The sequence below is a fragment of the Salmo salar genome, chromosome 19, assembly GCF_965601325.2.
Source record: "Salmo salar chromosome 19, fSalSal1, whole genome shotgun sequence".
Taxonomy (NCBI): domain Eukaryota; kingdom Metazoa; phylum Chordata; class Actinopteri; order Salmoniformes; family Salmonidae; genus Salmo; species Salmo salar.
Window position 1 is genome coordinate 38,271,626 of NC_138309.1, and position 27,128 is coordinate 38,298,753.

Below are 27,128 nucleotides of genomic sequence, written 5' to 3' on the forward strand. Positions count from 1 at the left end.
CAGACATGCAACAAGAAGGTCTGATATTATTACTGAAGCAGGACCCAAATGGTATATATAAAGATCCAGTCCATTTAAACATTTGGAGACCTCTTACACTTCATTGTTGTGATGCAAAAATCCTAGCAAAATGCTTGGCGCATTGAATTAAAAAAGTATTTTCAGATATTATTCATGCTAATCAGACAGGTTTTTTTACATGGACGATACATTGGAGATAATATAAGACAAGTACTGGAAACAATAGAATACTATGAAATATATGGGACACCAGGCCTGGTTTTCATAGCTGATTTTGAAAAGGCTTTTGATAAAGTACGACTGGAGTTTATATATAAATGCCTAGAATATTTACATTTTGGGGAATCTCTTATAAAATGGGTTAAAATTATGTATAGTAACCCTAGGTGTAAAATAGTGTAACGGCTGTCTTCTGTGGAAATGGACCAAGGTGCAGCAGGTATGTGAATACTCATCTTTAATAAAAATAAAGGAGTAGAGCATCCACTTAACAATACAAACAAAATATAAGACAGGAACAGTTTTGCAGGCACACAACACGCAGTGCAAAAACAACTACCCACAAAACCAAGTGACAAACATACTCCTACATATATGACTCCCAATCAGGAACAACGATCCCCAGCTGTTCCTGATCAGGAGTCACAAGACCAACACAGAACAATCACACACACAAGACTGCCACGTCCTGACCCCAAAACTACAACAACAGCTCCATCTGCTGGTCAGGACGTGACAGTACCCCCCCCTCAAGGTGCAGACCCCGGAATGCACCTAACAACGAAAAAACACCAACAAACAAAATCCCCAACAAAACCCATAAACAATAACCCCTAAACAATAAGGGAGGGAAGGGAGGGTGGCTGCCGTCAACGACGGCACTGTGCTACACCCTCCCTCCCCAACCCACCTATCCTGGAGGTGGCTCCGGTGCAGGACGTGGACCCTGCTCCACCCTCGGCGTCGCCCACTTCGGTGGAGCCGATAGCTGCGCCAGGCAGACGGACCCCTCGAGCCGGGCCGGAGGACAGGAGGGCCCCTCGGGCTGGGCCGGGGGGCAGGAGGGCCCCTCGGGCTGGGCCGGGGGACAGGAGGGCCCCTCGGGCTGGGCCGGGGAGCAGGAGGGCCCCTCGGGCTGGGCCGGGGAGCAGGAGGGCCCCTCGGGCTGGGCCGGGGAGCAGGAGGGCCCCTCGGGCTGGGCCGGAGAGCAGGAGGGCCCCTCGGGCTGGGCCGGAGAGCAGGAGGGCCCCTCGGGCTGGGCCGGAGAGCAGGAGGGCCCCTCGGGCTGGGCCGGAGAGCAGGAGGGCCCCTCGGGCTGGGCCGGAAGGCATGCGGGCCACTCGGGCTGGGCCGGAAGGCATGTGGGCCACTCGGGCTGGGCCGGAAGGCATGCGGGCCACTCGGGCTGGGCCGGAAGGCATGCGGGCCACTCGGGCTGGGCCGGAAGTCATGCGGGCCACTCGGGCTGGGCCGGAAGGCATGCGGGCCACTCGGGCTGGGCCGGAAGGCATGCGGGCCACTCGGGCTGGACCGGAGGGCAGGAGGACCACTCGGGCTGGACCGGAGGGCAGGAGGACCACTCGGGCTGATCCTGACAGGCCGGGCACCCTGGCAGATCAGGGCAGGCGGGCACCTCTGGCAGAACCGGGCAGTCTGGCCACTCTGGCAGAACAGGGCAGTCCGGCCACTCTGGCAGAACAGGGCAGTCCGGCCACTCTGGCAGAACAGGGCAGTCCGGCCACTCTGGCAGAACAGGGCAGTCCGGCCACTCTGGCAGAACAGGGCAGTCCGGCCACTCTGGCAGAACAGGGCAGTCCGGCCACTCTGGCAGAACAGGGCAGTCCGGCCACTCTGGCAGAACAGGGCAGTCCGGCCACTCTGGCAGAACAGGGCAGTCCGGCCACTCTGGCAGAACAGGGCAGTCCGGCCACTCCGGCAGAACAGGGCAGTCCGGCCACTCCGGCAGAACAGGGCAGTCCGGCCACTCCGGCAGTTCAGGGCAGTCCGGCCACTCCGGCAGTTCAGGGCAGTCCGGCCACTCCGGCAGTTCAGGGCAGTCCGGCCACTCCGGCAGTTCAGGGCAGTCCGGCCACTCCGGCAGTTCAGGGCAGTCCGGCCACTCCGGCAGTTCAGGGCAGTCCGGCCACTCCGGCAGTTCAGGGCAGTCCGGCCACTCCGGCAGTTCAGGGCAGTCTGGCCACTCCGGCAGTTCAGGGCAGTCTGACCTCTCTGGCGACTGTTGACTGGCGGGCAGCTCTGACGACTGTTGACTGGCGGGCAGCTCTGACGACTGTTGACTGGCGGGCAGCTCTGACGACTGTTGACTGGCGGGCAGCTCTGACGACTGTTGACTGGCGGGCAGCTCTGACGACTGTTGACTGGCGGGCAGCTCTGACGACTGTTGACTGGCAGGCAGCTCTGACGACTGTTGACTGGCGGGCAGCTCTGACGACTGTTGACTGGCGGGCAGCTCTGGTGATGGTTGACTGGGGAGGCTGGGTTGACACACTAGACTCCTGATGCGCGGGGCTGGTATAGGACGTAACAGCCCGGAGACACGCACCTCCATGCTAGTGCGTCTGGCGGGAAACACCGGACCGAAAGGGCGCACTGGCGGTCTTGAGTGCAGGGTTGGCATCACCCCATCCGGCTCGATGCTCCCCTTGCCCTGGCACCTGCGGGGCGCTGGTACTGGGCGCACTGGGCTGTGCGTCCGTATAGGCGAGATGGTGCGCACCTCAGCGTAACATGGCGCCCTCCACCTCGTACGCACCTCCCTGTAGTCACGGGTAGCTGGCTTACGGCTCTTCCCTGGCCTGGCCAAGCTACCCGTGTGCCCCCCCCAAAAAAAATCTTGGGGGTGCCTCTCGGGTTTCCTAGCCAACCGTGTTCCAGCGTAACTTTCCCGATGGTTCCTCTGTCCAGCTGCCTCCACTCTCCTGAGTGCCTCCACCTGTTCCCATGGGAGGCGATCCCTTCCGGCCAGGATCTCTTCCCAGGTGTAGGCTCCCTTGCCGTCCAGGACGTCCTCCCATGTCCATTGTTCCCTTTTTCTCTCCTGTGGCTTCCTCCTCTTCTGCTGCTTGGTCCTTTGGTGGTGGGTAGTTCTGTAACGGCTGTCTTCTGTGGAAATGGACCAAGGTGCAGCAGGTATGTGAATACTCATCTTTAATAAAAATAAAGGAGTAGAGCATCCACTTAACAATACAAACAAAATATAAGACAGGAACAGTTTTGCAGGCACACAACACGCAGTGCAAAAACAACTACCCACAAAACCAAGTGACAAACATACTCCTACATATATGACTCCCAATCAGGAACAACGATCCCCAGCTGTTCCTGATCAGGAGTCACAAGACCAACACAGAACAATCACACACACAAGACTGCCACGTCCTGACCCCAAAACTACAACAACAGCTCCATCTGCTGGTCAGGACGTGACAAATAGTAAATAATGGCTACATCTCAGAATGTTTTAAACTATCTAGAGGAGTAAAACAAGGTTGTCCACTATCGGCATATCTATTTATTATTGCCATCGAAATGTTAGCTGTTAAAATTAGATCAAACAATAATATTAAGGGATTAAAAATCCGTGACTTAAAAACTTAGGTGTCATTGTACGCTGATGATTCATGTTTTCATTTAAAACCACAATTATAATCTCTCCACGGCCTCATAGAGGTTCTAGATACTTTGCTATCCTCTCTGGATTAAAACCAAATTATGATAAGTACGCATCTTACGTATTGGATCACAAAAAAATGCAAATTTTACATTACTGTGTAGTTTACCAATTAAATGGTCTGACGGAGATGTGGACATACTCGGTATACAAATCCCAAAAGAAAGAAATTATCTGACTCCAATACATTTTTATAGAAAGCAAAAATAGATAAGATCTTACTACCATGGAAAGGAAAATACCTGTCTATTTGTGGAAAAATCACCCTGATTAACTCTTTAGTCATATCACAGTTGATCTATTTGCTTATGGTTTTGCCTGCACCTAGTGACCTGATTTTTAAATGATATGAACAAAAAATATTCCATTTTATTTGGAACGGCCAGCCAGACAAAATTAAAAGGGACTATTTATATAACTAATATGAATTCGGAGGGCAGAAATTATTAAATATTAAAGCATTAGACCTCTCACTTATGGCATCACTCATACAAAAGTTATACTTAAATCCAAACTAGTTCTATAGTAAATTGGTAAGAATGTCTCATCCTATGTTCAAGAAGGGCCTTTTTCCCTTTATTCAGATTACACCTGCTCAATTTTGGTTGTTTGAAAAGGAAATAATCTACAAAATATCATTATTTTTTAAACAATCCTTAGAAAGTTGGTTGCAATTTCAGTTTAATCCACCTGAAAAGACAGAACAAATAATATAACAAATGGTTAAACTCAAATATACTAATTGATTAAAAAAAGTATTTTTTGAAGAACTGTTTAAAAAAGGTATAATTTTTGTGAATGATATCATAACTAGGACAGGTGGAGTCATGTCACACATACAGCTAACACAGACATATGGAAATGTCTGCTCTACCCAAAATTACAACCAATTAATTGCAGCATTACCACAAAAATGGAAGAGGCAAGTAGAAGGGGAAAAAAGTAAGGAACTTGTATGTCGGCCCTGTATTAAAGGACATAAATGGTTAAAGAAAAGTGTGATAAATAAAAACATATATCAATTTCATTTAAGGACCAAAAAATTGACAGCTGTGCCATATAAATTGCAAAATAGTTGGGAAGAGATTTTCGATGAACCCATTCCATGGCACATGATTTATGAATTGATACGCAAAACAACGCCGGATTCAAAACTTCGAATTTTTCAATTTAAATTACTATACAAAATTCTTGCCACCAATAGAATGTTATATATATATGGGGGATACAATCTTCCCAGCTCTGCAGATTTTGCTGTGAGGAGGCAGAGTCATTAGATCATTTATATTGGTACTGTCCATATGTAGCTTGTTTTTGGTCACAGGTCCAGGAATCGCAGAAGAATTGCAACATTTACCTAGAACTAACGCTGCAGATAGCACTACTGGGTAATTTGAAAAGCCATAGTCAATCAATCAACAATACAATCATTATTTTAGCAAAAATGTTTATTTTTAAATTTACAATCTGTAGAAGCTATGAGAAGAGAAAGGTTCAATCATTTTGTGAAGCATCACTGCACAGTTGGAAAATATATGGCAAACAGAAATCCAAAATGGATGATGTTGAGAGATAGATGGGAGGGGTTGAATGGAGCTGAAGGATGGGACCAATAACAAGATAACCAATGTAAAACATACGGGGTCTGTAAAATACATATAGGTTCAGAACTTTTGTGAAATAGCAAAGTTACAAATAGAAATCAGACTGGATGGACATCAGAAATAGACGAAGGACTAAAAACAAACAAAATATAACTATTGTAAAATAGACTGTGTCTGTAAAATGTGTATAAGATATATAAACTGAAGGTAGAAGCCTAAGTGTTTATTGGTTTACTCCAGTTGGGGGAAGGGTGGTAGGGTTTACAGGGAATAATAAAGGTATATTCTAAAAAAAGTATTTATATCTATATAGGTATGTGTATGTATATATGTGTATGTCAATATAGGTATGTGTATGTATATCTGTGTATATGTATGTCTATATAGGTATGTGTATGTAAATATGTGTATATGTATGTCTATATAGGTATGTGTATGTACAGTGGGGGGAAAAAATAATTTGATCCCCTGCTGATTTTGTACGTTTGCCCACTTACAAAGAAAGGATCAGTCTATAATTTTAACGGTAGGTTTATTTCAACAGTGAGAGACAGAATAACAACAAAAAAATCCAGATGTTATAAAATGATTTGCGTTTTAATGGAGTGTCACGTCCTGACCAGTAGAGGGTGTAGTTGGGTCAGGACGTGGCAGAAGGGAGTGTGTGTTTTTTATTGTTTCATTGATTTTGGCCGTGTGACTTCCAATCAAGCACAGCTGTAGAGGGTTGTGGTTGATTGGGAGTCACACATAAGTTGCCTACGTTTCCTTTGTGTTTCGTGGGTAATTGTGCTTGTCATTGTGGTTGCACCTGACAGGACTGTGTTGGCTGTCAGTTTTGTTGTTTTTGTACATTGCATAGTGTTCGTGTAATTAAATATGACGAACCCTAACTCCGCCGCATTTTGGTCCACTTCTTCCTCAGACAGCTGTTACAGAATTACCCACCAAACCAGGACCAAGCGGCGGAAGAGGAAGGAGCAGCAGGAGTACAGCGTGATGGACCAATGGACTTGGGAACAGATCCTGGACGGAGAGGGACCATGGACTCAGGCTGGGGAATATCGCCTCCCGCAGTGGGAGATTGAAGCGGCGAGAGCGGAGAGGCGCTATTACGAGGAGAGAGAGTGCAACGAGCGCGAGAGGCAGCCCCAATAAGTTTTTTGGGGGGGGCACACGGGACAGTCGGTGGAGCTGAGGTCGGAACCAGAGCCAGTCGGGATGACATTGGAGGTGAGTGAGGGATATGAGGCAGAGACTGTGACGGGGTTAATGGGGAAATTAGGAGAGAGAGAGATGAGAGAGCTGCTAGTGTGGTGCATAAAGTACGGCATTCGCCCTAATGAGCGTGTCGTGGGAATGTCACCTGAGGCAGCTCTCCATACTCGTCCTGAGGTGCGTGCTGGTTGTCTGGTAAAGACTGTGCTTGCGCCCAGAAACAGGCCTCCTGCATGTCTTCCCAGCCCTGCACGTCCTGTGCCTACGCCCAGAACCAGGCCTCCTGCATGTCTTCCCATCCTGGTCAAGCCCGTGCCTCCTCCACGGACCAGTCCTCCAGTGGGTCTCCCTATCCTGGTCAAGCCCGTGTCTCCTCCACGGACCAGTCCTCCAGTGGGTCTCCCTATCCTGGTCAAGCCCATGTCTCCTCCACGGACCAGTCCTCCAGTGGGTCTCTCCACCCTGGTCCCTCCTGTGCCACCTCCTCAAACCATGCCTCCAGCGGGTCTTCCCGGACTGGTGAGTCCAGGGCCTGCGCCCAGAGCCAGGCCTCCGTTATGTCTCCCCAGCCTGGTGAATCCTGAGCCGGAGCTGCCAGAGTGGCCAGACTGCCCGGAGCTGCCAGAGTGGCCAGACTGCCCGGAGCTGCCAGGGTGGCCAGACTGCCCGGAGCTGCCAGAGTGGCCAGACTGCCCGGAGCTGCCAGAGTGGCCCTCCTGCCCTCCGGCCCAGCCCGAGGGGCTCTCCTGCCCTCCGGCCCAGCCCGAGGGGTCCTCCTGCCCTCCGGCCCAGCCCGAGGGGCCCTCCTGCCCTCCTGCCCAGCCCGAGGGGCCCTCCTGTCCTCCGGCCCAGCCCGAGTGGTCTGTCTGCCAGGGCCTGGCTAGGCCACTCCAGGACCTTAATGTGCTTCTTCTTGAGCCACTCCTTTGTTGCCTTGGCTGTGTGATTTGGGTCATTGTCATGCTGGAATACCCATCCACAACCCATTTTCAATGCCCTGGCTGAGGGAAGGAGGTTCTCACCCAAGATTTGATGGTACATGGCCCCGTCCATCGTCCCTTTTGTGCGGTGAAGTTGTCCTGTCCCCTTAGCAGAAAAAACACACCCAAAGCATAATGTTTCCACCTCCATGTTTGACGGTGGAGATGGTGTTCTTGGGGTCATAGGCAGCATTCCTCCTCCTCCAAACACGGCAGGTTAAGTTGATGTCAAAGAGCTCCATTTTGGTCTCATCTGACCACAACACTTTCACCAGTTGTCCTCTGAATCATTCAGATGTTCATTGGCAAACTTCAGACGGGCATGTATATGTATTCTTGAGCAGGGGGACCTTGCGGGCACCGCAGGATTTCAGTCCTTCACGGCGTAGTGTGTTACCAATTGTTTTCTTGGTGACTATGGTCCCAGCTGCCTTGAGATCATTGACAAGATCCCCCCGTGTAGTTCTGGGCTGATTCCTCATCGTTCTCATGATCATTGCTACCCCACGAGGTGAGATCTTGCATGGAGCCCCAGGCCGAGAGATATTGACAGTTCTTTTGTGTTTCTTCCATTTACGAATAATCGCACCAAATGTTGTCACCTTCTCACCAAGCTGCTTGGCGATGGTCTTATAGCCCATTCCAGCCTTGTGTAGGTCTACAATCTTGTCCCTGACATCCTTGGAGAACTCTTTGGTCTTGGCCATGGTGGAGAGTTTGGAATCTGATTGATTGATTGCTTCTGTGGACAGGTGTCTTTTTTACAGGCAACAAGCTGCGGTTAGGAGCACTCCCTTTAAGAGTGTGCTCCTAATCTCAGCTCGTTACCTGTATAAAAGACACCTGGGAGCCAGAAATCTTTCTGATTGAGAGGGGGTCAGATACTTATTTCCCTCATTAAAATGCAAATCAATTTATAACATTTTTGACATGCGTTTTTCTGGATATTTTTGTTGTTATTCTGTCTCTCACTGTTCAAATAAACCTACCATTAAAATTATAGGCTGATCTTTCTTTATCAGTGGGCAAACGCACAAAATCATCAGGGGATCAAATACTTTTTTCCCCCACTGTATATATGTGTATATGTATATCTATACAGGTATGTGTATGTAAATATGTGTATATGTATGTCTATATAGGTATGTGTACGTATATATGTGTATATGTATGTCTATATAGGTATGTGTATGTGTATATGTATATCTATATAGGTATGTGTACGTATATATGTGAATATGGATGTCTATATAGGTGTGTGTATGTATATATGTGTATATGTATATCTATATAGGTATGTGTGTGTATATATGTGTATATCTATGTCTATATAGGTATGTGTATGTATATATGTGTATATGTATGTCTATATAGGTATGTGTATGTATATATATGTGTATATGTATATCTATATAGGTATGTGTATGTGTATATGTATATCTATATAGGTATGTGTATGTAAATATGTGTATATGTATGTCTATATAGGTATGTGTACGCAAATATGTGTATATGTATGTCTATATAGGTATAGGTATGTATATATGTGTATATGTATGTCTATATAGGTATGTGTGTGTATATATGTGTATATGTATGTCTGTATAGGTATGTGTGTGTATATATGTATGTCTATATAGGTATGTGTATGTATATATGTGTATATGTATATCTATATAGGTATGTGTATGTAAATATGTGTATATGTATGTCTATATAGGTATGTGTACGGATATATGTGGATATGTATGTCTATATCGGTATGTGTATGTGTATATGTATATCTATATAGGTATGTGTATGTATATATGTGTATATGTATGTCTATATAGGTATGTGTATGTAAATATGTGTATATGTATGTCTATATAGGTATGTGTATGTATATATGTGTATATGTATATCTATATAGGTATGTGTGTGTATATATGTGTATATGTATGTCTATATAGGTATGTGTACGTATATATGTGTATATGTATGTCTATATAGGTATGTGTATATTTATATATATATAGGTATGTGTATGTATATATGTGTATATGTATGTCTAAATAGGTATGTGTATGTGTATATGTATATCTATATAGGTATGTGTATGTATATATGTGTATATGTATGTCTATATAGGTATGTGTATGTATATATGTGTATATGTATGTAGGTATGTGTATGTAAATATGTTTATATGTATGTCTAAATAGGTATGTGTACGTATACATGTGTATATGTATGTCTATATAGGTATGTGTATATGTATATCTATATAGGTATGTGTATGTATATATGTGTATATGTATATCTATATAGGTATGTGTGTGTATATATGTGTATATGTATGTCTATATAGGTATGTGTATGTATACTGCTCCAAAAAATAAAGGGAACACTAAAATAACACATCCTAGATCTAAATGAATGAAATAATCTTATTAAATACTTTTTTCTTTACATAGTTGAATGTGCAGACAACAAAATCCCACAAAAATAATCAATGGAAATCGAATTTATCAACCCATGGAGGTCTGGATTTGGAGTCACACTCAAAATGAAAGTGGAAAACCACACTACAGGCTGATCCAACTTTGATGTAATGTCCTTAAAACAAGTCAAAATGAGGCTCAGTAGTGTGTGTGGCCTCCACGTGCCTGTATGACCTCCCTACAACGCCTGGGCATGCTCCTGATGAGGTGGCGGATGGTCTCCTGAGGGATCTCCTCCCAGACCTGGACTTAAGCATCTGCCAACTCCTGGACAGTCTGTGGTGCAACGTGGCGTTGGTGGATGGAGCGAGACATGATGTCCCACATGTGCTCAATTGGATTCAGGTCTGGGGAACGGGCGGGCCAGTCCATAGCATCAATGCCTTCCTCTTGCAGGAACTGCTGACACACTCCAGCCACATGAGGTCTAGCATTGTCTTGCATTAGGAGGAACCCAGGGCCAACCGCACCAGCATATGGTCTCACAAGGGGTCTGAGGATCTCATCTCGGTACCTAATGGCAGTCAGGCTACCTCTGGCGAGCACATGGAGGGCTGTGCGGCCCCCAAAGAAATGCCACCCCACACCATGACTGACCCACCGCCAAACCGGTCATGCTTGAGGATGTTGCAGGCAGCAGAACGTTCTCCACGGCGTCTCCAGACTCTGTCACGTCTGTCATGTGCTCAGTGTGAACCTGCTTTCATCTGTGAAGAGCACAGGGCGCCAGTGACGAATTTGCCAATCTTGGTGTTCTCTGGCAAATGCCAAACGTCCTGCACGGTGTTGGGCTGTAAGCACAACCCCCATCTGTGGATGTCGGGCCCTCCTACCACCCTCATGGAGTCTGTTTCTGACCGTTTGAGCAGACACATGCACACTAGAGTGAAAGCACCGCCAGCATTCAAAAGTGACCAAAACATCAGCCAGGAAGCATAGGAACTGAGAAGTGGTCTGTGGTCCCCACCTGCAGAACCACTCCTTTATTGGGGGTGTCTTGCTAATTGCCTATAATTTCCACCTGTTGTCTATTCCATTTGCACAACAGCATGTGAAATTTATTGTCAATCAGTGTTGCTTCCTAAGTGGACAGTTTGATTTCACAGAAGTGTGATTGACTTGGAGTTACATTGTGTTGTTTAAGTGTTCCCTTTATTTTTTTGAGCAGTGTATATATGTGTATATGTATGTCTATATAGGTATGTGTATATGTATATCTATATAGGTATGTGTATGTATATATGTGTATATGTATGTCTATATAGGTATGTGCATGTAAATATGTGTATATGTATGTCTATATAGGTATGTGTATGTAAATATGTGTATATGTATGTCTATATAGGTATGTGTATGTAAATATGTGTATATGTATGTCTATATAGGTATGTGTATGTATATATGTGTATATGTATGTCTATATAGGTATGTGTGTGTATATATGTGTATATGTATGTCTATATAGGTATGTGTGTGTATATATGTGTATATGTATGTCTATATAGGTATGTGTATATATGTCTATATAGGTATGTGTATGTATATATGTGTATATGTATGTCTGTATAGGTATGTGTATGTATATATGTGTATATGTATGTCTATATAGGTGTGACATTAATGGCTGTGTGTTGAGTTATTTTGAGAGGACAGCAAATTTACACTGTTATACAAGCTGTACACTCACTACTTTACATTGTAGCAAAGTGTCATTTCTTCAGTGTTGTCACATGAAAAGATATACTCAAATATTTACAAAAATGGGAGGGGTGTACTCACTTTTGTGAGATACTGTAGGTATGTATATATGTGTATATGTATATAGTCTTCCCTGTGGCTCAGTTGGTAGAGCATGGTGTTTGCAACGCCAGCATGGTGTGTGCAACGACAGGGTTGTGGGTTTGATTCCCACGGGGGGCCAGTTCAAAATAAATAAAAATGCATGAAATTAAATTAAATGTATGCATTCACTACTGTAAGTCGCTCTGGATAAGAGCGTCTGCTAAATGACTAAAATGTAAAAAATATGTGTATATGTATGTCTATATAGGTATGTGTGTGTATATATGTGTATGTCTATATATGTATGTGTGTGTATATATGTATATATGTGTATGCCTATACAGGTGTGTGTGTATATGTGTATGTCTATATAGGTGTGTATATGTATGTCTATATAGGTATATAGGTATGTGTGTATATATGTGTATGTATATGCATACATGCGTGTATGGATATGTATAATAAAAAAACACTAGGTTGCAGGCTATTTTGTGATATAAAACTCCAGGTAAAACATTATTTTGTGATATATAACACTAGGTTGAAGGTTGTTTTGTGATATATAACTCTATGTTGAAGGCTGTTTTGTGATATATAACACTAGACGACACTACAGTGGTAGGCTTGATTACCAACAACTAGGAGACGGTCTACAGGGAGGAGGTGAGGGCCCTCGGAGTGTGGTGTCAGGAAAATAACCTCACACTCAATGTCTACAAAACCAATTAGATGATCGCGGACTTCAGGAAACAGCAGAGGGAGTAGCCCCCTATCCACATCGACGGGACAGTAGTGGAGAAGGTGGAAAGTTTTAAGTTCCTCGGCGTACACATCACGGACAAACTGAAATGGTCCACCCACACAGATAGCATGGTGAAGAAGGCGCAACAGCACCTCTTCAACCTCAGGAGGCTGAAGAAATGTGGCTTGTCACCGAAAACACTCACAAACTTTTACAGATGCACAATTGAAAGCATCCTGTCGGGCTGTATCACCGCCTGGTACGGCAACTGCTCCACCCACAACCGTAAGGCTCTCCAGAGAGTAGTGAGATCTGCACAACGCATCACCGGGGGCAAACTACCTGCCCTCCAGGACACCAACATCACCCGATGTCACAGGAAGGCCAAAAAGATCATCAAGGACAACAACCACCCAAGCAACTGCCTGTTCATCCCACTATTATCCAGAAGGCGAGGTCAGTACAGGGGCATCAAAGCAGGGACCGAGAGACTGAAAAACAGCTTATTTCTCAAGGCCATCAGACTGAAAACACTAGGTTGAAGGATGTTTTGTGAAATATAAAACCAGGTTGAAGGATGTTTTGTGACACTATACTACTAGGGTGAAGGTTGTTTTGTGATATATAACACTAGGTTGACGTTTTTTTGTGATATATAACACTAGGTTGAAGGTTGTTTTGTGATATATAACACTAGGTTGTTTTGTGATATATAACACTAGGTTGAAGGATGTTTTGTGATGTATAACACTAGGTTGAAGGATGTTTTGTGATATATAACACCGGATTGAAGCTTGTTTTGTGATGTATAACACTAGGTTGAAGGTTGATTTGTGATATATAATACTAGGTTGTTTTGTGATATATAACACTAGGTTGTTTTGTGATATATAACACTAGGTTGAAGGATGTTTTGTGATATATAACACTAGGTTGTTTTGTGATATATAACACTAGGATGTTTTGTGATATATAACACTAGGTTGAAGGATGTTTTGTGATGTATAACACTAGGTTGAAGGATGTTTTGTGATATATAACACTAGGTTAAAGTTTGTTCTGTGATGTAAAACACTAAGTCGAAAATTGTTTTGTGTTATATAACACTTATTTGAAGGATGATTTGTGATATATAACACTAGGTTGAAGGTTGTTTTGTGATATATAACACCAGATTGAAGGTTGTTTTGTGATATATAACATTAGGTTGAAGGTTGATTTATGATATATAACACTAGGTTGTTTTGTGATATAAAACACTAGGTTGAAGATTGTTTTGTGATAAATAACACTAGGTTGAAGGATGTTCTGTGATATATAACACTAGGTTGAAGGTTGTTTTGTGATATATAACACTAGATTGATGGATGTTTTGTGATATATAACACTAGGTTGAAGTTTGTTCTGTGATGTATAACACTAAGTCGAAAATTGTTTTGTGTTATATAACACTTATTGAAGGATGATTTGTGATATATAACTCTAGGATGAAGGTTGTTTTGTAATATATATTGACGTGTGTGTGTTTATTGATGTGTGTGTTTATATTGATGTGTGTGTTTGTATTGATGTGTGTGTGTATTGATGATGTGTGTGTGTGTTGATGTGTTTGTATTGATGTGTGTGTGTATTGATGATGTGTGTGTGTGTTGATGTGTTTGTATTGATGTGTGTGTGTATTGATGATGTGTGTGTGTGTTGATGTGTGTGTTTATATTGATGTGTGTACTGATCTGTGTATTGGTGTGTGTACTGATGTGTGTATTGATGTGTGTGTGTGTGTGTGTGTGTGTGTGTGTGTGTGTGTGTGTGTGTGTGTGTGTGTGTGTGTGTGTGTGTGTGTGTGTGTGTGTGTGTGTATTGATGTGTGTGTGTGTGTGTGTGTGTATTGATGTGTGTGTGTGTGTGTGTGTGTGTGTGTGTGTGTGTGTGTGTGTGTGTAATGTGCAAGGCTCATTAGAAAAAGAGAGGGGTCCCAGCGATTCTATCAGTTTGATTAATCAATACAAACTCACTTTAAGTAACTGTACTCAGATATATTAAGTGCAACAGGATTCCTCAAAAGTTGTGAGTAATGACAGCAAGGTGGCTGTACACACTTACTGGGGTTGTTCTGTTGCTGCTGCTGGTTCCTCTCTGCTGGGACCATCTGTACAACTCGGTTAAAAGCTGCTTAGCAACGAGAAACAGACGCAGAGAGAGAGAAAGAGAGAGAGAGAGAGAGAAGTGGATGAAGGATACAGGAAGGGAAGAAGGGAACAGAGGGATTTGCACATAATATGACATTTGTAATGTCTTTATTCTTTTGGAACATTTGTTAGTGTAATGTTTACTGTTAATTTGTATTGTTTATTTCACTTTTGTTTATTATCTACTTCACTAGCTTTGGCAATGTTAACATACACTACCGTTCGAAAGTTTGGGGTCACTTAGAAATGTCCTTGTTTTTTGTCCATTAAAATAACATCAAATTGATCAGAAATACAGTGTAGACATTGTTAATGTTGTAAATGGCTATTGTAGCTGGAAACGGCAGATTTTTTTATGGAATATCTACATAGGCGTACAGAGGTCCATTATCAGCAACCATCACTCCTGTGTTCCAATGGCACGTTGTGCTAGCTTATCCAAGTTTATCATTTTAAAAGGCTAATTGATCATTAGAAAACCCTTTTGCAATTATGTTAGCACAGCTGAATACTGTTGTTCTGATTAAAGAAGCAATAAAACAGGCCTTCTTTAGACTAGTTGAGTATCTGGAGCATCAGCATTTGTATGTTCCATTACAGGCTCATAATGGCCGGAAACAAAGAACTTTCTTCTGAAACTACTCAGTCTATTCTTGTTCTGAGAAATGAAACTGAAGATCTCGTACAACGCTGTGTTCTATTCCCATCACAGAACAGCGCAAACTGGCTCTAACTTGAATAGAAAGAGGAGTGGGAACAAGAATAGACTGACAAGTTTCAGAAGAAAGTTATTTGTTTTTAGCCATTTTGAGCCTGTAATCAGGCCCCAACCTAATAACCTCATAACCCCGGGAGGCCCCTACCTAATAACCTCATAACCCAGGGAGGCCCCTACCTATAACCCAGGGAGACCCCTACCTATAACCCAGGGAAGCCCCTACCTATAACCTCATAACCCAGGGAGGCGCCTACCTAATAACCTCATAACCCAGGGAGGCCCCTACCTAATAACCTCATAACCCAGGGTGGCCCCTACCTATAACCCAGGGAGGCCCCTACCTAATAACCTCATAACCCAGGGAGGCCCCTACCTATAACCCAGGGAGGCCCCTACCTATAACCCAGGGAGGCCCCTACCTATAACCCAGGGTGGCCCCTACCTATAACCCAGGGAGGCCTCTACCTATAACCCAGGGAGGCCTCTACCTATAACCCAGCGAGGCCTCTACCTACAACCCAGGGAGGTCCCTACCTAATAACCCAGGGAGGCCTCTACCTATAACCCAGGGAGGCCCCTATCTATAACCCAGGGAGGCCCCTACCTATAACCCAGGGAGGCCTCTACCGATAACCCAGGGAGGCCTCTACCTATAACCCAGGGAGGCCTCTACCTATAACCCAGGGAGGCCCCTACCTATAACCCAGGGAGGCCCCTACCTATAACCCAGGGAGGCCTCTACCTATAACCCAGTGAGGCCTCTATCTATAACCCAGGGAGGCCCCTACCTAATAACCCAGGGAGGCCTCTACCTATAACCCATGGAGGCCCCTACCTATAACCCAGGGAGGCCTCTACCTATAACCCAGGGAGGCCCCTACCTATAACCCAGGGAGGCCTCTACCTATAACCCAGTGAGGCCTCTATCTATAACCCAGGGAGGCCCCTACCTAATAACCCAGGGAGGCCTCTACCTATAACCCAGGGAGGCCCCTACCTATAACCCAGGGAGGCCTCTACCTATAACCCAGGGAGGCCCCTACCTATAACCCAGGGAGACCCCTACCTATAACCCAGGGAGGCCCCTTCCTATAACCCAAGGAGGCCCCTACCTATAACCCAGGGAGGCCCCTACCTATAACCCAGGGAGGCCTCTACCTATAACCCAGGGAGGCCCCTACCTATAACACAGGAAGGCCCCTACCTATAACCCAGGGAGGCCCCTACCTATAACCCAGGGAGGCCCCTACCTATAACCCAGGGTGACCCCTACCTATAACCCAGGGAGGCCCCTACCTATAACCCAAGGAGGCCCCTACCTATAACCCAGGGAGGCCCCTACCTATAACCCAGGGAGGCCTCTACCTATAACCCAGGGAGGCCTCTACCTATAACCCAGGGAGGCCCCTACCTATAACCCAGGGAGGCCCCTACCTATAACCCAGGGAGGCCCCTACCTATAACCCAGGAAGGCCCCAAGGCTGAGTTACTGTAAAGGGCTTTCTAAATCAAATGATTGATTGATGTGGGGGTGTGACGGCAGGTTTAGGGCTGGTTGTGTCCTAGCATAGGGTGAGTTGTGGGGGTGTGACGGCAGGTTTAGGGCTGGTTGTGTCCTAGCATTGGGGGTGTCTCCCTGCTGCCTCCGGTCTCACTACCTGTGTCTAGTCTGGGGGAAGGGGAGTGTCTAGGTTGGGGTTAGGTTGGGTTGAGGGTTGAGCTCTGACCTGTCCCGGAGTGGTGGCCGGGGGCTGGTTGTCTCCTGATGGTAGGAGACCCAGCAGCCTCTGGTCTCCTTAAACCTGTACGCAGCAATACCAGCAGAGACAACGTCAGGGACTGAATCATATATATATATATACTACTTAGGGAATAGGGTGCTATTTGGGATGCAGCCTATCTTTCTCTCTCTCTCTATATATATATATCTAGAGAGAGAGAGATTGTTTGCATCCCAAATAGCGCCCTATTCCCTAAGTAGTGCACTATATAGGGGATATGGTGCTATTTATGCATAGTTGTATTTCAATGAAATGGACATAATGACTTGTGATGTCCATTCCCATCAGATAACAATGTAGCAATAACAGACAGAGAAACCTTTAGAATATACATTAAATAATGAGGCTACATTGAACAACTAAAGCTATCCTCTATGTCTAATAAAAACATAAAGAAAACATCCCATTTAAAACATTTAGAAAACAGCCCATATAAAACATTAAGAAAACAGCCGTCATAAAACATTAAGATAACAGCCCATATAAAAACATAAAGAAAACAGCCCATATAAAACATTATATAAAACTAGCCACTGTTATATACATCCCATATAAAACTAGCCACTGTTATATACATCCCATATAAAACTAGCCACTGTTATATACATCCCATATAAAACTAGCCACTGTAAAACATCCCATATAAAACTAGCCACTGTTATATACATCCCATATAAAACTAGTCACTGTTATATACATTCCATATAAAGCTATCCACTGTTATATACATCCAATATAAAACTAGTCACTGTTATATACATCCCATATAAAACTAGCCACTGTTATACACATCCCATATAAAACTAGTCACTCTTATATACATCCCATAAAAAACTAGTCACTGTAAAACGTCCCATATAAACTAGCCACTGTTAAATACATCCCATATAAAACTAGCCACTGTTATATACATCCCATATAAAACTAGCCACTGTTACATACATCCCATATAATACTAGCCACTGTTATACATATCCCATATAAAACTAGTCACTTTAAAACATCCCATATAAAACTAGCCACTGTTATATACATCCCATATAAAACTAGTTACTGTTGTACACATCCCATATAAATCTAGCCATTTTAAAACATCCCATATAAAACTAGCCACTGTTATATACATCCCATATAAAACTAGCCACTGTTATATACATCCCATATAAAACTAGCCACTGTTTTATACATCCCATATAAAACTTGCCAATGTAAAACATCCCATATAAAACTAGCCACTGTTATATACATCCCATATGAAACTAGTCACTGTTATATACATCCCATATGAAACTAGCCACTGTTATAAACACCCCATATGAAACCAGCCACTGTTATAAACATCCCATATAAACCTAGCCACTGTTATAAAAATCCCATATAAAACTAGCCACTGTTATATACATCCCATATAAAACTAGCCACTGTTATATACATCCCAAATAATACTAGCTACTGTTATATACATCCTATATAAAACTAGTCACTGTAAAACATCCCATTGAAAACTAGCCACTGTTATATACATCACATATAAAACTAGTCACTGTTATATACATCCTATATAAAACTAGCCACTGTAAAACATCCCATATAAAAATAGCCACTGTTATATACATCCCATATAAAACTAGCCACTGTTATATACATCCCATATAAAACTAGCCACTGTTATAAACACCCCATATTAAACTAGCCACTGTTATAAACATCCCATATAAACCTAGCCACTGTTATATACATCCCATATAAAACTAGCCACTGTTATATACATCCCATATAAAACTAGCCACTATTATAAACACCCCATATTAAACTAGTCACTGTTATAAACATCCCATATAAAATTAGCCACTGTTATATACATCCCATATGAAACTAGCCACTGTTATATACATCCCATATAAAACTAGCCACTGTTATATACATCCCATATAAAACTAGTCATTGCCAAACATCCCATATAAAACTAGCCACTGTTATATACATCCCATATAAAACTAGCCACTGTTATATACATCCCATATAAAACTAGCCACTGTTATATACATCCCATATAAAACTAGCCACTGTTATATACATCCCATATAAAACTTGCAAATGTAAAACATCCCATATAAAACTAGCCACTGTTATATACATCCCATATAAAACTAGCCACTGTTATATACATCCCATATAAAACTAGCCACTGTTATAAACACCCCATATTAAACTAGCCACTGTTATAAACATCCCATATAAAACTAGCCACTGTTATATACATCCCATATAAAACTAGCCACTGTTATATACATCCCATATGAAACTAGCCACTGTTATAACCACCCCATATGAAACCAGCCACTGTTATAAACATCCCATATAAACCTAGCCACTGTTATAAAAATCCCATATAAAACTAGCCACTGTTATATACATCCCATATAAAACTAGCCACTGTTATATACATCCCAAATAATACTAGCCACTGTTCTATATATCCTATATAAAACTAGTCACTGTAAAACATCCCATAGAAAACTAGCCACTGTTATATACATCACATATAAAACTAGTCACTGTTATATACATCCTATATAAAACTAGCCACTGTAAAACATCCCATATAAAAATAGCCACTGTTATATACAGCCCATATAAAACTAGCCACTGTTATATACATCCCATATAAAACTAGCCACTGTTATAAACACCCCATATTAAACTAGCCACTGTTATAAACATCCCATATAAACCTAGCCACTGTTATATACATCCCATATAAAACTAGCCACTGTTATATACATCCCATATAAAACTAGCCACTGTTATAAACACCCCATATTAAACTAGTCACTGTTATAAACATCCCATATAAAATTAGCCACTGTTATATACATCCCATATGAAACTAGCCACTGTTATATACATCCCATATAAAACTAGCCACTGTTATATACATCCCATATAAAACTAGTCATTGCCAAACATCCCATATAAAACTAGCCACTGTTATATACATCCCATATAAAACTAGCCACTGTTATATACATCCCATATAAAACTAGCCACTGTTATATACATCCCATATAAAACTAGCCACTGTTATATACATCCCATATAAAACTTGCAAATGTAAAACATCCCATATAAAACTAGCCACTGTTATATACATCCCATATGAAACTAGTCACTGTTATATACATCCCATATGAAACTAGCCACTGTTATAACCACCCCATATGAAACCAGCCACTGTTATAAACATCCCATATAAACCTAGCCACTGTTATAAAAATCCCATATAAAACTAGCCACTGTTATATACATCCCATATAAAACTAGCCACTGTTATATACATCCCAAATAATACTAGCCACTGTTCTATATATCCTATATAAAACTAGTCACTGTAAAACATCCCATAGAAAACTAGCCACTGTTATATACATCACATATAAAACTAGTCACTGTTATATACATCCTATATAAAACTAGCCACTGTAAAACATCCCATATAAAAATAGCCACTGTTATATACAGCCCATATAAAACTAGCCACTGTTATATACATCCCATATAAAACTAGCCACTGTTATATACATCCCATATAAACCTAGCCACTGTTATATACATCCCATATAAAACTAGCCACTGTTATATACATCCCATATAAAACTAGCCACTGTTATAAACACCCCATATTAATCTAGCCACTGTTATAAACATCCCATATAAAACTAGCCACTGTTATATACATCCCATATAAAACTAGCCACTGTTATATACATCCCATATAAAACTAGCCACTGTTATATACATCCCATATAAAACTAGTCACTGCCAAACATCCCATATAAAACTAGCCACTGTTATATACATCCCATATAAAACTAGCCACTGTTATATACATCCCATATAAAACTAGCCACTGTTATATACATCCCATATAAAACTAGCCACTGTTATATACAACGCATATAAAACTAGCCACTGTAAAACATCCCATATAAAACAAGCCACTGTTATAAACATCCCATATAAAACTAGCCACTGTTATAAACATCCCATATGAAACTAGCCACTGTTATACACATCCCATATAAAACTAGCCACTGTTATATACATCCCATATAAAACTAGCCACTGTTATATACATCCCAAATAATACTAGCTACTGTTATATACATCCTATATAAAACTAGTCACTGTAAAACATCCCATTGAAAACTAGCCACTGTTATATACATCACATATAAAACTAGTCACTGTTATATACATCCTATATAAAACTAGCCACTGTAAAACATCCCATATAAAAATAGCCACTGTTATATACATCCCATATAAAACTAGCCACTGTTATATACATCCCATATAAAACTAGCCACTGTTATAAACACCCCATATTAAACTAGCCACTGTTATAAACATCCCATATAAACCTAGCCACTGTTATATACATCCCATATAAAACTAGCCACTGTTATATACATCCCATATAAAACTAGCCACTGTTATAAACACCCCATATTAAACTAGTCACTGTTATAAACATCCCATATAAAATTAGCCACTGTTATATACATCCCATATGAAACTAGCCACTGTTATATACATCCCATATAAAACTAGCCACTGTTATATACATCCCATATAAAACTAGTCATTGCCAAACATCCCATATAAAACTAGCCACTGTTATATACATCCCATATAAAACTAGCCACTGTTATATACATCCCATATAAAACTAGCCACTGTTATATACATCCCATATAAAACTAGCCACTGTTATATACATCCCATATAAAACTTGCAAATGTAAAACATCCCATATAAAACTAGCCACTGTTATATACATCCCATATGAAACTAGTCACTGTTATATACATCCCATATGAAACTAGCCACTGTTATAACCACCCCATATGAAACCAGCCACTGTTATAAACATCCCATATAAACCTAGCCACTGTTATAAAAATCCCATATAAAACTAGCCACTGTTATATACATCCCATATAAAACTAGCCACTGTTATATACATCCCAAATAATACTAGCCACTGTTCTATATATCCTATATAAAACTAGTCACTGTAAAACATCCCATAGAAAACTAGCCACTGTTATATACATCACATATAAAACTAGTCACTGTTATATACATCCTATATAAAACTAGCCACTGTAAAACATCCCATATAAAAATAGCCACTGTTATATACAGCCCATATAAAACTAGCCACTGTTATATACATCCCATATAAAACTAGCCACTGTTATATACATCCCATATAAACCTAGCCACTGTTATATACATCCCATATAAAACTAGCCACTGTTATATACATCCCATATAAAACTAGCCACTGTTATAAACACCCCATATTAATCTAGCCACTGTTATAAACATCCCATATAAAACTAGCCACTGTTATATACATCCCATATAAAACTAGCCACTGTTATATACATCCCATATAAAACTAGCCACTGTTATATACATCCCATATAAAACTAGTCACTGCCAAACATTCCATATAAAACTAGCCACTGTTATATACATCCCATATAAAACTAGCCACTGTTATATACATCCCATATAAAACTAGCCACTGTTATATACATCCCATATAAAACTAGCCACTGTTATATACAACGCATATAAAACTAGCCACTGTAAAACATCCCATATAAAACAAGCCACTGTTATAAACATCCCATATAAAACTAGCCACTGTTATAAACATCCCATATGAAACTAGCCACTGTTATACACATCCCATATAAAACTAGCCACTGTTATATACATCCCATATAAAACTAGCCACTGTTATATACATCCCATATAAAACTAGTCACTATTATATACATCCCAAATGAAACTAGTCACTGTTATATAGATCCCATAAAAAAATAGTCACTGTAAAACATCAAATATACAACTAGTCACTGTTATATACATCCCATATAAAACTAGTCACTGTAATACGTCCCATATAAAACTAGCCACTGTTATATACATCCCATATAAAACTAGCCACTGTTATATATATCCCATATAAAACTAGCCACTGTTATAAACATCCCATACAAAACTAGTCACTGTTATATATACATCCCATATAAAACTAGCCACTGTTATATACATCCCATATAAAACTAGCCACTGTTATATACATCCCATATAAAACTAGCCACTGTTACATACATCCCATATAACACTAGCCACTGTTATACACATCCCATATAAAACTAGCTACTGTTATCTACATCCCATATAAAACTAGCCAATGTAAAACGTCCCATATAAAACTAGTCACTGTTATAACATCCCATATAAACTAGCCACTGTAAAACATCCCATTTAAAACTAGTCACTGTTATATACATCCCATATAAAACTAGGCACTGTTATATACCGTTCCGGAACTCCAATTTGAGCAGCAGCAGCTGAAAAATGAGCTCCTACAAATATTGAAATTTACATGGTTTTTAGAGTGAAGTACATCGGAAAAAAGCAAAAGAAAACTGCAAGACTGAATAGGAGAAAAAACAATCAACAAACAAAGAAGATAGGCTTTTGAAAAATAACTATTTTTCATAAAATTGTAGTTATCTTAGCAAGCTGAATTGTTTACCAGTTGCTAAGCAGTTGCTAGGGACTCTTTTGGAAGAAGCTAGCTGGCTAACGAAGAACAACAAAGAATATCTAGTTAACAGAAGAAAAGAAAGAGAAAATCAGGACAGAAGAAAAAGGATATCAAAGTGAAACAGTTCTCTAAAGACACAGGAGACAATAATACAAGAAACAACACTTCTGTAGCTTGTCAACTATGTGTCTGTCTATCCCTGTTCTCTCCTCTCTGCACAGGCCATACAAACGCTTCACACCGCGTGGCCGCTGCCACTCTAACCTGGTGGTCCCAGCGCGCACGACCCACGTGGAGTTCCAGGTCTCCGGCAGCCTCTGGAACTGCCGGTCTGCAGCCAACAAGGCTGAGTTCATCTCAGCCTATGCTACCCTCCAGTCCCTAGACTTCCTGGCGCTGACGGAAACATGTATTACCACAGATAACACTGCTACTCCTACTGCTCTCTCTTCGTCTGCCCACGTGTTCTCGCATACCCCTAGAGCATCGAGCCAGCGGGGTGGTGGCACTGGAATCCTCATCTCTCCCAAGTGGACATTCTCTCTTTCTCCCCTGACCCATCTGTCTATCTCCTCATTTGAATTCCATGCTGTCACAGTTACCAGCCCTTTCAAGCTTAACATCCTTATCATTTATCGCCCTCCAGGTTCCCTTGGAGAGTTCATCAATGAGCTTGACGCCTTGATAAGTTCCTTTCCTGAGGATGGCTCACTTCTCACAGTTCTGGGTGACTTTAACCTCCCCACGTCTACCTTTGACTCATTCCTCTCTGCCTCCTTCTTTCCACTCCTCTCCTCTTTTGACCTCACCCTCTCACCTTCCCCCCCTACTCACAAGGCAGGCAATACGCTTGACCTCATCTTTACTAGATGCTGTTCTTCCACTAATCTCATTGCAACTCCCCTCCAAATCTCCGACCACTACCTTGTATCCTTTTCCCTCTTGCTCTCATCCAACACTTCTCACTCTGCCCCTACTCGGATGGTATTGCGCCGTCCCAACCTTCGCTCTCTCTCTCCCGCTACTCTCTCCTCTTCCATCCTATCATCTCTTCCCTCTGCTCAAACCTTCTCCAACCTATCTCCTGATTCTGCCTCCTCAACCCTCCTCTCCTCCCTTTCTGCATCCTTTGATTTTCTCTGTCCCCTATCCTCCAGGCCGGCTCGGTCCTCCCCTCCTGCTCCGTGGCTCGACGACTCACTACGAGCTCACAGAACAAGGCTCCGGGCAGCCGAGCGGAAATGGAGGAAAACTCGCCTCCCTGCGGACCTGGCATCCTTTCACTCACTCCTCTCTACATTCTCCTCTTCTGTCTCTGCTGCTAAAGCCACTTTCTACCACTCTAAATTCCAAGCATCTGCCTCTAACCCTAGGAAGCTCTTTGCTACCTTCTCCTCCCTCCTGAATCCTCCTCCCCCCCCCCCCCCCTCCTCCCTCTCTGCGGATGACTTCGTCAACCATTTTGAAAAGAATGTTGACGATATCCGATCCTCGTTTGCTAAGTCAAACGACACCGCTGGTCCTGCTCACACTGCCCTACCCTGTGCTTTGACCTCTTTCTCCCCTCTCTCTCCAGATGAAATCTCGCGTCTTGTGACGGCCGGCCGCCCAACAACCTGCCCACTTGACCCTATCCCCTCCTCTCTTCTCCAGACCATTTCCGGAGACCTTCTCCCCTACCTCACCTCGCTCATCAACTCATCCTTGACCGCTGGCTACGTCCCTTCCGTCTTCAAGAGAGCGAGAGTTGCACCCCTTCTGAAAAAACCTACACTCGATCCATCCGATGTCAACAACTACAGACCAGTATCCTTTCTTTCTTTTCTCTCCAAAACTCTTGAACGTGCCGTCCTTGGCCAGCTCTCCTGCTATCTCTCTCAGAATGACCTTCTTGATCCTAATCAGTCAGGTTTCAAGACTGGGCATTCAACTGAGACTGCTCTTCTCTGTGTCACGGAGGCTCTCCGCACTGCTAAAGCTAACTCTCTCTCCTCTGCTCTCATCCTTCTAGACCTATCTGCTGCCTTTGATACTGTGAACCATCAGATCCTCCTCTCCACCCTCTCCGAGTTGGGCATCTCCAGCGCGGCCCACGCTTGGATTGCGTCCTACCTGACAGGTCGCTCCTACGAGGTGGCGTGGCGAGAATCTGTCTCCGCACCATGCGCTCTCACCACTGGTGTCCCCCAGGGCTCTGTTCTAGGCCCTCTCCTATTCTCGCTATACTCCAAGTCACTTGGCTCTGTCATATCCTCACATGGTCTCTCCTATCATTGCTATGCAGACGACACACAATTAATCTTCTCCTTTCCCCCTTCTGATAACCAGGCGGCGAATCGCATCTCTGCATGTCTGTCAGACATATCAGTGTGGATGACGGATCACCAGCTCAAGCTGAACCTCGGCAAGACGGAGCTGCTCTTCCTCCCGGGGAAGGACTGCCCCTTCCATGATCTCGCCATCACGGTTGACAACTCCCTTGTGTCCTCCTCCCAGAGTGCTAAGAACCTTGGCGTGACCCTGGACAACACCCTGTCGTTCTCCACTAACATCAAGGCGGTGACCCGATCCTGTAGGTTCATGCTCTACAACATTCGCAGAGTACGACCCTGCCTCACACAGGAAGCGGCGCAGGTCCTAATCCAGGCACTTGTCATCTCCCGTCTGGATTACTGCAACTCGCTGTTGGCTGGTCTCCCTGCCTGTGCCATTAAACCCCTACAACTCATCCAGAACGCCGCAGCCCGTCTGGTGTTCAACCTTCCCAAGTTTTCTCACGTCACCCCGCACCTCCGCTCTCTCCACTGGCTTCCAGTTGAAGCTCCCATCCGCTACAAGACCATGGTGATTGCCTACGGAGCTGTGAAGGGAACGGCACCTCCATACCTTCAGGCTCTGATCAGGCCCTACACCCAAACAAGGGCACTGCGTTCATCCACCACTGGCCTGCTGGCCCCCCTACCTCTGAGGAAGCACAGTTCCCGCTCAGCCCAGTCAAAACTGTTCGCTGCTCTGGCACCCCAATGGTGGAACAAGCTCCCTCACGACGCCAGGACAGCGGAGTCAATCACCACCTTCCGGAGACACCTGAAACCCCACCTCTTTAAGGAATACCTAGGATAGGATAAAGTAATCCTTCTAACCCCCCCCCCCCCCTTAAAAGATTTAGATGCACTATTGTAAAGTGGTTGTTCCACATGATATCATAAGGTGAATGCACTATTTTGTAAGTCGCTCTGGATAAGAGCATCTGCTAAATGACTTAAATGTAATGTAAATGTA

General features: G+C 42.9%; 1 protein-coding gene across 5 annotated transcripts in view; it reads right to left on the bottom strand.

Moving 5' to 3' along the window:
- vit (vitrin) overlaps positions 1 to 27,128 on the bottom strand; it is a 173,363-nt gene that overhangs the window by 36,496 nt on the left and 109,739 nt on the right. For 4 of the 5 annotated variants that reach the window (XM_045702270.2, XM_045702268.2, XM_045702269.2 and 1 more), the window contains 2 exons: positions 17,156 to 17,230; positions 14,625 to 14,690 (listed from right to left, as the gene is read on the bottom strand). In XM_045702270.2, the coding sequence (XP_045558226.1) occupies positions 14,625 to 14,690; positions 17,156 to 17,230 (141 nt within the window). The remainder of the gene's footprint in view (positions 1 to 14,624; positions 14,691 to 17,155; positions 17,231 to 27,128) is intronic. The other variant, XM_045702271.2, reaches the window with a different exon arrangement.